Genomic DNA, 16,262 nt, shown 5'->3' on the forward strand with positions numbered 1-16,262 from the left:
TGATTCACCAGTAAAACCCGTGGAGTTGGATCAATGACAATAGATGGAAACACCTGATTTATCTTCAGTTTATGACAGATTTTGTTGAAAAAGTCCCTGTTTCTTCAGTTTTCTCTGTTTCTGATATAATAACCCTCAAATTTAATCTGAGCTTTAATGAACATCTACAAAATCAGTAAATTAACCCATAAAGACCCAGTGCTTCTTTTGTTGCAGTACCCAAATTAATTTTCTTCTAGATTTCACCTTTCTTAAGTAATTTATCAACATTTATTATAACATTATCCTCTGTATGTTGCATTTTTTCAATGAAAATCAGGTATTTTCCTATATTTAATTCACTGATCATGTAGAAGTCCGTAAAAGTTTAGATTAAAGAAACAGAAAGAACTGAATAAAAAATGACTTTTTTAACAAAAATATCAGTAACTGAACATAAAAACAAGTGTGTCCATCCACTGTCATTGATCCAACTCCATGGATTTTACTGGTGAATCAATGTTGTAGAAGATGACAGTGTTTCCATAGATACCTTTACTGATACAGTCACTTTTTCCTCAGTTTTCTCTATTTCTGATATAATAACTTTCAACTTTAATCTGAGCTTTTATGAACATCTACATGATCAATAAATTAAATATAGGAAAATACCATATTTTCACTTAAAAATGCAAAGTGCAGAGGATGATATTATAATAAATGGTGATAAAACACTTAAAGGTTAAATAGAGAGACATTCGTTTTTGTTATTGCCAAAAAAAGTAATATTGGGTCTTTATGGGTTAGATAAAAGATCTTATAAATGCTATAAACCATGACTTGGATAACACCTAATGTGCACGTTGAACTTTGCGTTTCTAGATGAGCTGTTAGTTCCTCGGTATCGCACAGAGAAACCCTCCAAGTCTCCTCCTCCTCCACCTCCCAGACGTAGCTTCCCATCTTCTCCAGGTCTGACCACTCGCAGCGGAGAGCCCCTCATTCCTGGAAAAAGCATAAAGGTAAAACAGGGACAGCACATGTATATTGTTTTCACATCTACAATTAGGGCATTTTATTAACATCATCGTAAGTCTGAAGGTCTTTACACATTGGGGGTGGTTTGTTTTTTGTCCAACTGTTTCACACATCCTTCTGTTTTGTTTTTTTTTTTTGTTTTGTTTTTTTTTCTAGCATTGTTTGAGTCATTAGTACTTTCACATGGCACCTGAATATTAAACAACAAATAAAGCACCATTTTATGTTTTTGGAACACAGACGTTGAGCTTTCTCAGCACAAACAAAGGCATCAACCAATCATTTCTGTCAGCAGTGATGGAACTAGACCTGTTGATGAAGGCGGCAAAGTGAAAAACAACAAGTTAGAGTTTGTGTGTTGTGTGTGTCTTTTTTTTTTTTTTTACTTTATTATTTTTTTTTATTTTACTACAAACATGGTTAAACATACATAACACAAACAGCAGGATCAGGGAGTCACAACTTACATGGAAAAATAATAAATAAATACATAAATAAATATGCATTTTCACACAGTGTAAGTGTGTGCCTTTTTTTTTTTTACTTTATTTTCCTTATTTTACTACAAACATGGTTAAACATACATAACACAAACAGCAGAATCAGGGAGTCACAACTTACATGGAAAAATAATACATAAATAAATTCCGTACTTTCCAGATTATAAGATGCACCTGACTATAAGCCGCACCCACCCCGTCTCACCATCGATTCATTGATGCCAAGCTTACGTGCAGCAGCTCTATTTCCTTCTTCGTCAGCCGGATTGATCATTAGCTCAGAAAACATAAATTAGCCGCATCATTTTAGAGCCGCAAGTTCACAATGTGTGGAAAAAAGTAGCGGCTTAGAGACCAGAAAGTATGGTATACATTTTCACACAGTGTAAGTATGTGTCTCTTATTTTCCTTATTTTACTACAAACATGGTTAAACGTATATAACACAAACAGCAGGATCAGGGAGTCACAACTTACATGGAAAAATAATACATAAATAAATATGCATTTTCACACAGTGTAAGTATGTGTCTTTTTTTTTTTTTTTTTTGTTCAAAGTGTTTTTATTACACATTGAGTCATCCACGATAGCATAATACAGTCAAGTGTGTGTCTTTTGACGTCAACACTGGACATAGACCCAGAAGAACAGAACAGATACTGCATCAGACACCTGGGCTACAGATGAGGCTTCAAGTGACACTGAATATTTTATTAATTCTGTCAAATGGACTGATGTAAATATATTCAAATCTTTTACTGAACAAGTGTTCCAACTGTTGCAAACTCCCATCACTGTTGGCTGGTATGAGTAGCTTTGTGTGAAATATTTGCAAGTGAGTATTGTGCACTTTTGTGTTGTTTATTCATCACCCCCCCGGTGTGTAAAGGCCATTAAATGAAGAACTAGCCCCTTCTTATAAAAAAACTTAAAGGTCTAGGAAGTATTCTTGTCAGATTTCAATGTTATATTACAATATTCTGATTCTAGTTTTCAAAACATTTTAATATTTCAGAAAATAAAAAAGGCACATCTATAATTTCCATGTCCCAAATCCCATTTTACTTATTTATTAGGCCTCCACACACAAAAAAAATACTTCCACATTTTTCAGCTCAGAGCCTTTGAGGCATAAAAGTTCAAGTTCACACAAGTTCATTTTTTTTTTTTATCCAGAAAACCGAGTCTGAGGAGACTGAAGGACAAAAACCTCATGTAAAACTGAGGAGGACAGTTTCAGAAAACCCTCGTCCGGCATCCACACCACCCACACTGGCCTCTGGGGACAAAGAAGAGCGCGAGGAGGATAAAATTGCAGCTGAATTAGAGGTAGAGTTAAAAACACGGCTTGTGCATTATATATTCTCAATAGGCTTCTGTTTAATGACTGGTAAAAGTGCAGTCCTTTAATTATTTATGTTTCGTCCACAATCTGCTTGCTGGCTTTTGCACACAAACAGATATGCTCAATATCATTACCACATGTTCAAGCAGCAGGTGCCATATGTCCTTCTGCCCCTGGCACCAGGAGAGCCCAAAGATCACATACTGTTCAGTCATACACATCATCACCCAGGGCTCACAGATCACAGAAAGACAGATGGACCCTGATGGCAGCTTGGGCTCCATTTTAGAGGGACTGTGATGGAATACAGTGTCAGATTTTTGATCTTTCAGGGGCTTTTATTGTTTTTGTTTTTTTTAATCTAATTTAGTGCTAGACAAACATTGCGACAGAGGTAACAAAAAATATGATACAAAACATCTGGCATGCTAATTCATAGACAAGTTCATAGACACCAGACAAGACAGAATAGTTCATAGATATTAAGCAAAACAAAGATAGGTGCAAACAGAGGGTTATTTACAGGTGAGTTTGTGTGCCTCACCTGTGTAGGTAAGATTATTTAGGATTATTTTGTGCGGGTTGGGCATATTCAGGCGGAGACAGAAGAGGAAAGGAAAACAAAATTGACAGTCTTAATGAGTAAAAGGGTCAAAAGAGGTGAGTATGCAAAAATGAGAAAGCAGTAAGGGGTTTTAAATAATAGAACAGACAGAAGATTAAGGGGGAAAAAAAGGAAAAAAATTGTTTTGATTCTTTAATTTATGACAGTTCAGAATCTCCCTTTTCCTTCCCCAGCTCTTTGAGAGAGCCCCGCTAAGGCTCACTGTCCCCGCTCCCCATTTCCTGCCCTTTAGTCCACATAGTAGGAAAATGGTATCCTCTGAGGACCTGAGCACGGAGGTAACACTCTGATTGACTCTGGGTGAAGTGACTTGTTGGCCTCTTACTCCCCTGTGCTCCTCTTTACCTCTGACATGTACTGAAAAATGCAATATTTCCTTCAGTTGAAGCTGAAATTATTGCTTTTTTTTTCCTTTAGCAGATATTATTGCTTGTTATTGATCTCCATTTGGTGCTGATTCGCATGGATGATGTGTTTAGAGATCAAAAAATATAAAAATGTGTAGTGCAATAACTTGAGTTTTTAGAATTAAATGGTATTATAGTTGATGATATTGCCCTAATATGATAATTTGAGCTAAAAATCATGATCTACATTTTGAATCACAATACTTCTTATAAAGTGTGGGCTATTTACAGTTGAATTACAGCAATAGTTTTGTTTTTACCAGCATTTTGGGAGGATTAGATGGCATGGTAACTTTTTTTAAGTACTCATTTGACTATAACCTACAAAATAAACTCTGTTATTAATGATATTCCTTATTAAGACAGCAGGTAGAAATCAAATGTGCACATTGATGAAGTAAACCCTATGTCCACATTTTCCTAATTGTTCACCATATGTGTGAGACAGCTGCAGTGTTTCTCATTAATTACCTCAACTGTGGCAGCCTGTCATAGTCTAGTTTGTCTCACCACAGATTCATTTCTCATAATAACACAAAAGATCTCTGACGTGATTCATGTAGCATCTGTGAAAAAAAAATCAGGATTACGACACTAGTTCTGGACACAGAGTTATTGTCATAAGGGTTTATTTGGTAGCGCTCGTTTCCTCAGTGGCAAAGAAACAATGCATAACAAACTTCTGCAGGTAGGGCCGGGCGATATGGAAAAACAATCATATCACGACATATCAGACAATATCGATATGTATCACAATATAAATCAAATCACTATTTTTGTCAAGCTTAAATTTTTCGTTACAAGTTAGTTTTGAAGATGTCAGAAGGTTATTTTTTATTTAAACTAGGGACATTGTACCCGTGGTGCCATTGCACGATAGCATGATAAGTAGAAGTTGTCTGCCACCACTATCCATTTGTAAACTACCATTTAATCATGCATTGTGCAGGTAATAATTTGAGCCAACATGTGAGGCATGAAGCATGTATTTGTTTGGCCTGTCAAGCATAATAGAATAGAATAGAATAGAATAGAATAGAATAGAATAGAATAGAATAGAATAGAATAGAATGTCTTTATTGTCATTGTACAGGTGCAACGAAATTAAAAAGTGCAATCGTCCTAGGTGCCATTAAAAAAAAGTATCAATAATGTATATAAAAGAGTATAAAAACTAAAATATAAAAAGAAAACCCTGACGGCATAAATATCTAAAAAGCAGCATTAAAAAAAAGAGTTTTACTAGAAGTATAAAAGACACATAAAACATCATATACTCTGGACAACATTCAGCATTGCACACAATTAATTAATGTCCAATAGTATTCAGTGCAATTATGGCCCTGGGATAAAAACTGTTTTTTAGACAGTTTGTGCTGGCCTTTAGTGTTCGAAAACATCTGCCATAGGGTAAAAGTTCAAAAAGTGGAAAGCCAAAGCCTTTCAAATTCATACAGCGGTAGTGAACTGCAGCCTTCACATGTAGCATCGTCTGCTAGCAGTAGAAATTTCATGAACGGCAGCATAACCACTTCCGAAAATGGAGTATGGCAGCAGGGATGGAGAATTCAAAATAGAGACAGGCTAAAATCACCCAGCATACCTCACAACATTTGAATAAGGACATAAAATTGTGCCTTGTAGATAGTCAGTTAATGTTTCTATCCATTTGGCGAGTTTGGTGGCGATCAGGCCAGTGAAGGTGGAGGAAAATCCGTACAAACGCCCTCCTGTGCTACAACATCAATTGATCGGACATAGAACGTGCATTATATAGTAGGATATGATTTATTTTCTGTCAGAGGTTGAACATGACAGATTTGCTGTAGAACATTAAACAACTGCTTCAGATAAATAAAACAGGTACATATATTTAAAACTAAACTAAAAGTCTGACCAGCTGGCAAAAGCTTTCCAGTTTTAAAATAGAACACAAACAAAATAGACCATCTTCACCTAACAATATCGGGGTATATACATGGAGGTGCGTTCCGTAACTGGCGTAAAACCGAAAGTGAAGCTTAAGGAAAGGTGAGTGTTTGCGTTCTTCACATAGGCTACATGTATTCATTCAGTACACTTTCGTATTGTATTGAAAGCCCTGAACTGAAACAGTTCACACCCTACTTTTCAATAACCTGGTCACATTTTCTCCCGAGTGAACACTCATTATCTCCCGCTGCAGCTCAAACATTAGCATGTGTGCTGCGGCTGCGGCTGTGGCTGTGTGCGTCAACCTAACTTGATGTGGCTCTAGTATGACTGGTTCGGTGCAATGCTACTTAATTACGATTGGCTGTTCTTATGTCTGTCAAAACATGGACAAATGAATTCTATCAAAATTGTGTTGATCATGTCTCATATTTCTATCAAGGAAAAGTTATTTCACGATATATATTGTTATTGTTTTATCGCCCAGCCCTACTTGCGGGTTAAAGGGGACAAATCAAACAGGTTTACCACTAGGAGGCTCTGAAGAAACACAATAAACTGTTGAAAATTCATTCAGTAACGCTACTGTAAAATGCACAGGTGCTCAGACCATTTAAAATGAATGTTAGTGGTGTAGGAAAGTTTGGACTACACTGTTACTTATGTGTTTATTTATTGATGCATCCTTTGAAAAGTATATCACCCAGCCGTAGTTGAAAGGCTTTCTGCTGGATGCACCTGGGCATTGTACTTCAGATAAAACCCTTTCTGTTTTTCACACTCACATAAAGGACCTCCTTTATGAATGTTTTGTGTTGTGTGTTTTGCAGTTTATGTGGTTGTTTGTGTTTATGAGACCCAGTGTATACATATGGTATGTGTTATCAGCAGTAAATACTGACACTGATACTGATGTTTAAAGGAACTTATCTTGAAAAATACATGGGTTGATAAGATTGCTAACTCTACTCTTTCTTAGCTGTGTGTCTTTTTGTGTTCTTATCTCCTGCAGCATGTTGTATCCAAGACCAGTTTATTGTGTTTAAATTGTGTTTAAACTTCAAGTGCTTCCTTCATTTGTAGGGAAGGCGCTTGTCTCCTGTCCCCCAGATTGTGTTGACAGAGTGTTTGCGAGATTCTCCCACTCCCTTAGAGGACCCCGTCAGCGATTTAGCAAATAACTCTTTCGTGGAGAGTCGATCACAAGATTGGACAGGTCATCACATATCCTCCCACGCTCAAAATTCAGCAGACTCTTGTAGAAGCCCTACTCAGCGAGAGTTGGGGTTTCAGAGGTGTTTTGAGGAGGATATGGAAATAAAAGAGGAGCTGGTCCTGCTGCTGACAGAGCTGGAGGTGAAAGTATTGTCTTCCCTTGAGGTGCAGGAGCTGAGCAGGACTTCGGGAGATGTCTTGCGTACTCTGTCCATTTCTTCACAAACTAAAGAACTGTCGAGTCAGGAGCTGAATGACCGGCCGCTACTAATGTTTTTCAAGGAAGCGAAAACAGCCAAAGAGGCCTACATACATCTCCAGTCGCTTTTGGAGTCATCAAAACCAGTACCCAAACCAAGAATAAAATCATCCCTGCACCCCGGCCAGCAGAGCTCTTTAATGGAGGCTTTGAGGAGGGGGATGGAGACGGGGGATACGATACTCAAACTTCAGCACATTACGGAAGTTAAAATCGTTCCTGAGACTCAGCGGAATCCAGCCAACACTACTCCTCTGTCTAATGGGTCAGCCAGTTCTGTAGCTAAACAGAATCAGAGGAAAACAACAGAAGATGTCCGACGCAGCACTTACAGAAGACTGGACAGTTTGGAGGAGACTATCCGTGAGCTGGAGAACACCTTGATAGAAATCAGCGGCCATTCCACACCAGAGCAGCTCTACTCCCACACACCCACTCAAAGCAGTCCTGTACAGATGCCGACCACAGAGACCAAGAAGCCTCCAGTCCCACCCAAGCCCTCGTCTTTGAACCCCGCATCGATCCAGGTTCACTGCTCTCACCTGCTGTGTAGATTCCTGCTCTGAAGCAGCATGCTTTATTTTCTTTCCTCTTATTCTGTCTTGGGTGACTGTTGGATCTCCTCTTTCAGGCTTCTGATGTCTGCTCCCTGATTAAATTGGCATCAAACTGTATTCAAAAATCCAAAATATGTAGAGGGGATAGACAGCAGACTTCCTCTCTACTGGTCTGTTGCATCATTACTGCAGGAGCTGTTATCCTGTTGAGCTCTGAGCTGTTAACTGTTTCTTTATTGATCTGTGTTGGAATCTGTTTTTCTGTCTCTAAAGCTAGCCAGCTTCACCTTTTGTTACACTAAATAGCAGGAAATAAAAAGAAATATCTGTAATGGATAACACTAATTTTCCTAATTTCTTCCTCTTGTTTTTCCTCTTTATTTGCCAGCTCTATGCACTGCAAAAATCCAAATCTTACCACGTGTATTTTTCTCATTTCTAGTCAAAATATCTCGTCACACTTAAAGTAAGACATCATCAATAATAATCATAATATTAATTAATGAATTAAACAAAAAAAATCTTATATTAAGCAAAAAAATCTGCCAATGGAACAAGTGAAAATTCTTGAAATAAGATTTTCAAGATCTATTGTCTAAAATAAGTTCTTATATCTCACTGAAAAGTTACTCTTTAGGTGATTATGTCTTAAGTGTGATGAGATATTTTGATTAGAAATGAGAAAAATACACTTGGTAAGATTTTGATTTTGGCAATGTGTCTGCCAGTCTGGGTTTTGCCTTGAAATCATCACTATATGTTATGTTTTGACATGCTTAAAGCTTGTCCATATGATGTGTCACTCTATAATTGCAGAAATATAAAGATTAATTTTATATTTTGTGGAAAAGCAGAAAAATTTCAATTCATTTTCAAGGTGATTATTTTTTGGTAAACAGGATCGATAAAAAAGAAAAGGGAAAAATGAAAATATTTCATCATCAGTCTATGATTCAGCATTAGTAATAGGCAGCTGTTATGAAACCGAGGACAGACATCTGTCATTTATATTTTATGTCAAATCTCAGTCTCACTTTTTACTTGAACGCCCACATATTGAACCCTATTAACCAGACATCGTCAGTCGTCTACTGTTAATTCACCTCCTGTTGACCGCAACACAACAAAGATTCCTAACAATCAAAAGGCTTCCTTACTTGCCACTTAAGTGAGTTGTCTTGACAGCTTGCCTGGTATTCCCTGCTGCACTGATTGTAACCTCCCACTCAGGGCAGGGCTGCAGAGTTTGACAGTCACACTGTCATGGTGAGTTTCAGCCCTCTGATGTACAGCCAGGGACCATTCCCATGGGTCTGGCTGAGTATTACAGAGTCTTCACACATTATTTCATCACTCCAATTTCAACCACGTTCATCATTTCAACATGATCCTCCTTCCTGCTGTGCTTCTACACTTAATCACGTACAAACCAAATTCACATCGACAAGTGATCTACTTTAAAGGATCATTACACATAAGGTTTTAATTAGTGCTGAGTATACTGTATGTTTTATGTCCTTATTTTAACTGGGCTTTACATCAGATAAAGATCTCTGAAGCTAGTTTCCAGGGTTTTTATGCAATCAATCACAGTCACAGTAAAGGGTTGGCTTTTTTTTTTAATGCTTCATCATTTTATCTTGTATTAGTTTTCCATTCAGATAATGTCTCTGTGTGCAAGGGAAGCACAGTTGGATGGAAGTTTAAGCGAGTCTGTATTTGTTTCAGTGCGTATTAGAGACAGTCAACACAGTAACTCAGCAGGAGCGATCATTAAGCACACTGCCTGTGGATCCTGCGGTGAAGCAAGATACGCAACGTCAGTTTTGATGCTGCATTTCTATATTCTTCTTTTAGTCATTTTTATACTGTAGATGGTGAAACTCTGTGAAGTGAATAGTTCAGTTATATCAGATACATGTTCTGATCTTAAAACACTCATTGGTCTCCGGAGACAGACTTGCTTGCTAGATTCAAAACTATGTACTGAGCTGATGCGTGCCTCAGGCAGCTACTGAAGGCACTGAGGAGGAGAGAGGGAAAGCACAACAATGCACTGTGTATCCGACTTTTAATTCACATTGTGTGTCCTATTCTCTCTCAGGGAGGGAACAGCTCTGGTGTTGGTAAAGTTATCCAGTCATCAGCTACATCCAAGCTGAAGCACCTGCAGCAGAACAGCACAGACAAGACTAAAGGTGGCAAAAGAGACGACATTCTGAAGATCCAGGGCCAGCAGCAGGTATACACTTTATATCTGACTTTGGTTGGGCCAGTGCGTTCTTTCTCTGGCGTAGGTCATGTCTATTTTTACATAGTAGAGGAAAGAATGTGCAGAATAGTGGTGTAAAAACCATAAAAATGAACATAAATAGGATGAAAAGACAGTGGTTCTCACAATGTTCTTTGTGATATCTGAAGAGAGGTCATCTGTACTGTCTTACTATAGGGTCAGTCCATCTCAGATCACCCAATAAAATATAATTTTTAAACCTCACCCCCTCCGCTTTTTATGAAATTTGGTGTATGGGTAATTCATAGACAGAAAAGCCAAAATTTTAAATTTTAACTTTATCGGACTAACAGTTTTCGGATATGAATTGCTGTAACTCAGCAACCACTTCATAATGGTGTCAAAGAGGTCCCACAGGTCAAAATATAAATCAAAAGGTTATCCAACTCAGAAGTACCCAAATGTACAAAAGAATGCTAGATTTAGATTCCTTATGGTCTCCCCTTCACAGAAATACATTGCTTTTTAAAATCGGATCAATCAGTGATTAAAATCAGTGGTTGCTGAGTTGCAGCAATTTGAAATTAAGCTGCCACAGCCTTTTTCGCCAAAAAGTGAAAAATTGAAATTGCCATGTCTCGAAAACTGTTGGTCCGATCAAGTTAAAATTGGAAATTTTGGCTTTTCTGGATATGAATTACCCATACACTAAATTTAATCAAAATTGGAGGAGGTGGGGTTTAACTCATCGGGTGAACTGAGATGGAGAGACCCTATAATTAAAACAGATTGAGCAGAATTGTTTGCTACAAGAACAGCATTTAACCTTTTAACTAAAGCCAGGCACTGTGGTACAATTTTATGATAGTGACTGATTTGCTTCAATACCACTAAATATCAAAACATCCGTGCATGCTTGACACCAAATTTCAATACCTATGATCTACATGTCATCAGTGTTGGCACATGCATGACTTTTATACATTTTAATTAATCATATAAAGGTAACAGATGGTATCTTTTTTTATGTTACAAACTGGTTTGAGTGGTAAAGTGCAAAGATGTTAAAAAAAAAAAATAAAACCTTCACCTTAGAGGTTCAGTGTGTAAAAAAACAAAGAAGTTAGAGCTGGTGTTTGTTTAATCAGTTCTGGATGATTTAGTTTTAAGCTATTATCCATTCAGACATAGTAGGTGACTGTAATACACCTTGACATCGCCTACTTTGAAATGGAGAGGAGGAGGAGGTGGAATTATAATGATGGATGATGTTTGACTCCATGGAGGAAACCCACACTTCAAAACCAACAGTTCATTCCAAGGTCACAAACACATTCTAATTTTTGTATAATTATACACTAATGACAATTAGGAATATTACACCCAGTTATTGAAATTACATTGTCTAAATCCCCCTAAATCTTACACACTGGACCTTTAAATTAAACTAAATTATATTTCTTATAAAAGTGCTTTGAGTGCATAAAAATGCTGATAAGCTGAAAAATCAAGTCGTAGCATTTTTATCATATTGTGTCATTTCATTATCTTTTTAGGAACTGGTATCAAAGTCAACTTATCTGTACTGGTACTAGTGTTGAACAATTCTGAACAGTACCCAGCCCTATACAGAACACATATACAGCTGAATCAATTAGCATGTTTATAGCATAGGAACACTGTTTACCCTTAAGGCATTGGTGCTCCCTGCAAACCTTCAAAGCTTCATTTTGGATGCAGGAAAAACCTCTGTATGCACCTCATGCAGAGCTTTTGCAAGCTGAAAGTGCCTTCTGAATCGCCATGCCACCTGCTCTGTATTTGACACACCAGATCAAGCATAAATTGGCCTTGACGATCACTACTCACCTCCACTCCAGTCCTGTCCTCACACCACAGCACTTTGGCACTTCCCTTCAACACTCTGCACTCACAAATACTCAGATTATGACATTATGTAACGCCGAGTAGAATAATGCGATTAGCTGGAGTTTTAGAAAGACACAGCCTCAATTAGTGGCCATCAAAGAATGTATGATCATTAGCTATATTAAAATGCAAAGTCACATTTTGTGGCAGTCTCATTATCATGGGTTTGTTGAAATAGATCAAAGAATCCTCTGCAGGCTCTGCATCCCACAGAGAGACATGTGTCAGACAGGTTATAAAGTGGTGGCGGATTAGCACTTCAATTAACCAAACACTGATTTAATGTCTGGAAGGCTTAAGATACCTTTAATTATAGTCTGTAAACACATTAAAAAAAGTTGAAAATACCTGTTATTTGGCATTACGCATTAACAAAAATATGTACGTGTAAAAAATAACTCTGCCAGTTTGTTTTGGGTTTACAATCAGGTCAGTCATAGAGATATTAAATAATACAGATAAGACTACGTGTTTTAAAAATGCCTCTGATTAAGTTGTTAATTAGGTTTTAAATAAATATGAGTATTTTAGAATTCTGTTTTCATAAATCTTTCCAGGCTCATTATTTGATAAGATCAAGTAACTTCTGCACTTTTGTATGCATCTGTTCTATTAAATATCTCACCAGTAGTTGCTTACTTTATTTTTTCCCTTTAGTCAACATGTTAATATTGAGATCCTACCATAGGTAATTGACAAAAAGGAGTCCTATTGTACATTGTAAAATACATCACAATTTTATTACCCCGCCCCCCGAAGGGTAGGCAAGGGGTATTGATTTTGGTTCTGTTTGTTTGTTTGTTTGTTAACACTGTAGCTGCAAAACTATTGGGTAAATTCATACCAAACTGGGTTTATAGATTGCCAGTGACCCAGAATAGATCTCATTACACTTTGGGAAAAGTAGATCAAAGTTTAAATTTTTTAGGAATTTTTCAAATATTTTTTCTTCTCCCATTTACTTATAATGGGTGAAATTTCACATTTCTATAAAAACATCAATTTTATTTAAATTTACTTCAAACTTGGCACATATATAGAAGCAATTGAAATGCTGACATCTGCACACGCATGGACATAATGACATCAGCTGGATCGATGCCAAAATAAGCTACAATATGTGTGAGGGGCGGGGTTTATTTTGCCTGGCACCACTTGTTAATGATTTAGTGAAATTTCTGAAAGAAACCAGCATCTAATCCAGAGCTCGTATCCACTTTTTGTGTAGGCTTTGCATGTTCTCTCCGTGTTGTTGCGGTTTCCTCCAGCTCCTCCCTCCCCATCATAAATATATATGCTTGGTTAAGTTTCCTAACACTGCCCTTGACCTCAGTACTGCCCCAGATCTGGAGTTGGTCCCCAGGCACTACTCAGTGACAGCCCACTGCTCTTCGTATGATGTCCTATATGGTCCTAGCAGAATAGTCTCACACTCTATACTGGCTATTTAGTGTGTCTTAAAAGGGGTCTATGTAGTGCTGATATTGGAAACTCTCAACAGCAGGAAAAGGATGTGGAACCATAACACACTACTAAGATTGAATAAACCACCAACAAATCAAAAGTATGTATCCACAGACATGTCAGAACTGTCGTAATTTAGTCTGAACTGTGGATCTAGAAACAGCAAAATTGGCTTAAAAGATATTATCATGTAATAACTTCATGAACCCAGTAATCAGACTCACCTGTGTAGAAGAAACGCTGCCATTTCTGCATCAAACTCTGTTCTTTACATTTAGAGCTGTGTCCAGTGGTGAAAACAACAACAGTACTTCTAGCTTTTATCATTTTGTCACTTTGTTTGACTCTAAAAGTTGTTTCTTATGCTACGTTCAGACAGTAGGTCTTAATGCACAATTCAGATTGTTTTGGTGAAATCCGATTTTTTTTGTGTGTGCGTTTCATATTACATATTAAATGCGAGTTCTATCAGTTTTGAGTACGAACTGAAGTCACCCACATGCGCAAAAGAGGTCCTGACGTATTCGTGACCACGCAGGCACGCACTGTATTTATGGAAGTGACACTCCTGGGATGCAGAATTGGGATGTTTGTGGCATTTCAGTAATGTAAAGGCCGGATAAATGCGATCTGATTACATTGCAAAATATCAGATAAGTATCGGATTTAGGACCTCATATGAAAGTGGCCTGGATCAGATTTGAAAAAATCAGATTTGTGCCGTTCAAACTGTCTTAAACAGATCGGATACAGGTCACATATGGGGAAAAAAAATCAGATTTGGGCCACATTTGCCTGCAGTCTGACTGTAGCCTAAATGGTTCTTATCCCTCACTTTCTGACAATTTGGTCAAAGGCGTAGTAGCAGAGTGACTCACTACTCCCTCTAGTGGTCCTGTAAATCCTTTGGCCCATTGGTGTAAATAAATTCAGTTCATATCACTGCACTTTAATACATTGGCATCTTTGACATAATTTCAGAGCTCTTTATTGTCAACACTCTAGTAATAATTAAGTCATGTTTTAATATTTGAAACCATAAATATCACATATAGGTCTTTTAAATGAATCACACTCATTTTGAGCATTGCTGAGCACAGGATGCAGTAACTGTGTCTTTGCAAAACAGTTTCAGGAAAAATTTACTAAAAAATCTTCCATTATCAGTGTACAGTTGCAGCTCAGGGGACACTGTTCTTTCAAGTAGTGAGAGAGACAATAAAAATATTAACTAACCATTGGGCTGCAGAACTTTATTTTAACACAGTCTGTCATACATCACATTTATTGTCATTACACATGTACAATAACAATACCATATTCTATTCGATTCTGAAAATGTCAAGCAAAACAACATTGCTGAAACTTTGGAGTATGAATCTGTTTTGAGTATAAAATACGCTAAGGCTGGTGAAATTTTAATATATTAATTAATCTAAGATAAATGAAGCTCAGTAACCAATTAAATCTGAGAGTCAACAGTAAATTCAACAATTTGGCAAGAAACACTGACAGTTTTCTTTGCTACAATGAATTGTAAAGTAGTAAAGCTCTTATAAGGGTCGTCTCATTATAATGTGGCGCTACATAATCCTGTGCTTAGATTAATTTTTTTTAAACTCTTGAGCCTATAACATTAATTCTGAAAGGCTTTAATACTAAAAAAATATTTAACCCATAAAGACCCAAACAGCCACTGATGACGGATGACCAAAACCATCTACTGATCTAAAATGATTAATAACTTCTGATCCAGTAATTCTGTCAATACATGTAAATATTTGGTGTAAAATGCAGTTATTCATCTTTTCATGGTCATCAGATATGACCTATTTAGATGTTCAGAGGCTCCGTAGTGAACATGGAAACATCATCATCTTCAACAGCATTAGTTCACCAGTAAAATCCATGGAGTTAGATCAATGACAGTGGATGGAGACACATGATTTATGTTCAGTTAATGATATATTTTACAGAAAAGTCACTTTTTCTTCAGTTTTCTCTGTCTTTGATATAATTACCCTCAACTTAAATGTGAGCTTTTATGAACATCCACATGATGACAAAATTAAATATAGGAAAATACCTGATGTTCACTGAAAAAACACAAAATACAGAGGATAATGTTATAAAAAATGGTGATAAATCACTTAAGAGCGGTTACATATAGAGAAAAATCCATTCGAGAACTGACACAAAAGTAACACTGGGTCTTTATGGGTTAAGCTTCATTTTATAAAACTGCTCTCATCCTGTTATAGTTTGTTAATACATTTGTTTAACTGCCAGGTCTTACATTGTGGTGGTTTCAAGGTAGAGAACTGGGCATAAGGTTACAAGATGGCACCGGGGGGAAATTGAACTGTTGAAGCATGTCAGTTTAGTAAAACCAAGGGAGTTTTTTTTTTTTTTTTCACCGTGCTTGCACAGGCCAAAAAGCTTAATGTCACCATAATTTGAAAAATAACAGAAGCAGTGAAGTATACCTAAACCTTCATACCCCACAAAAACTGACAGAGCATTCAGACACAAATTCAGTCTTGGAGATTGCAGAGAAATGAATGTTTTAGGGAGAGCAAGAGATTGGAGAGATGGGGGAAGTAATGAAGCTTTAGTCGCCTCAGACTGAGAGAAGATTGGAAGGAATCTCTGCAGTGCTATGTAATAATCGCCCCTCGAGTCACTGCCAATCACACATTATTCAATATGAAGAGGACAGTTCTCTTTTCCCCACCATTTAGTCTTGCGTTTTTCCTCTTCTTTATGTCTCTCTTTCCTT

General features: G+C 37.1%; 1 protein-coding gene and 1 long non-coding RNA gene across 6 annotated transcripts in view; one reads left to right on the forward strand and one right to left on the reverse strand.

Annotated features, from left to right (window-relative positions):
* Nucleotides 1-16,262, forward strand: part of srcin1a (SRC kinase signaling inhibitor 1a) — a 119,236-nt gene that overhangs the window by 88,420 nt on the left and 14,554 nt on the right. For 4 of the 5 annotated variants that reach the window (XM_030141466.1, XM_030141467.1, XM_030141468.1 and 1 more), the window contains exons 18-20: nucleotides 862-1,001; nucleotides 2,694-2,846; nucleotides 9,962-10,099. In XM_030141466.1, the coding sequence (XP_029997326.1) occupies nucleotides 862-1,001; nucleotides 2,694-2,846; nucleotides 9,962-10,099 (431 nt within the window). Of the gene's footprint in view, nucleotides 1-861; nucleotides 1,002-2,693; nucleotides 2,847-6,909; nucleotides 7,828-9,961; nucleotides 10,100-16,262 lie in introns of all 5 variants that reach the window. The other variant, XM_030141470.1, reaches the window with a different exon arrangement.
* LOC115424316 (uncharacterized) lies at nucleotides 886-12,194 on the reverse strand. The gene is made up of 3 exons (XR_003936075.1): nucleotides 11,960-12,194; nucleotides 4,366-4,460; nucleotides 886-984 (listed from the first exon to the last, which is right to left on the reverse strand). It is a non-coding gene; the product is annotated as an uncharacterized LOC115424316 (long non-coding RNA).

Source organism: Sphaeramia orbicularis, chromosome 8 (assembly GCF_902148855.1).
Source record: "Sphaeramia orbicularis chromosome 8, fSphaOr1.1, whole genome shotgun sequence".
Classification (NCBI taxonomy): Eukaryota; Metazoa; Chordata; class Actinopteri; order Kurtiformes; family Apogonidae; genus Sphaeramia; species Sphaeramia orbicularis.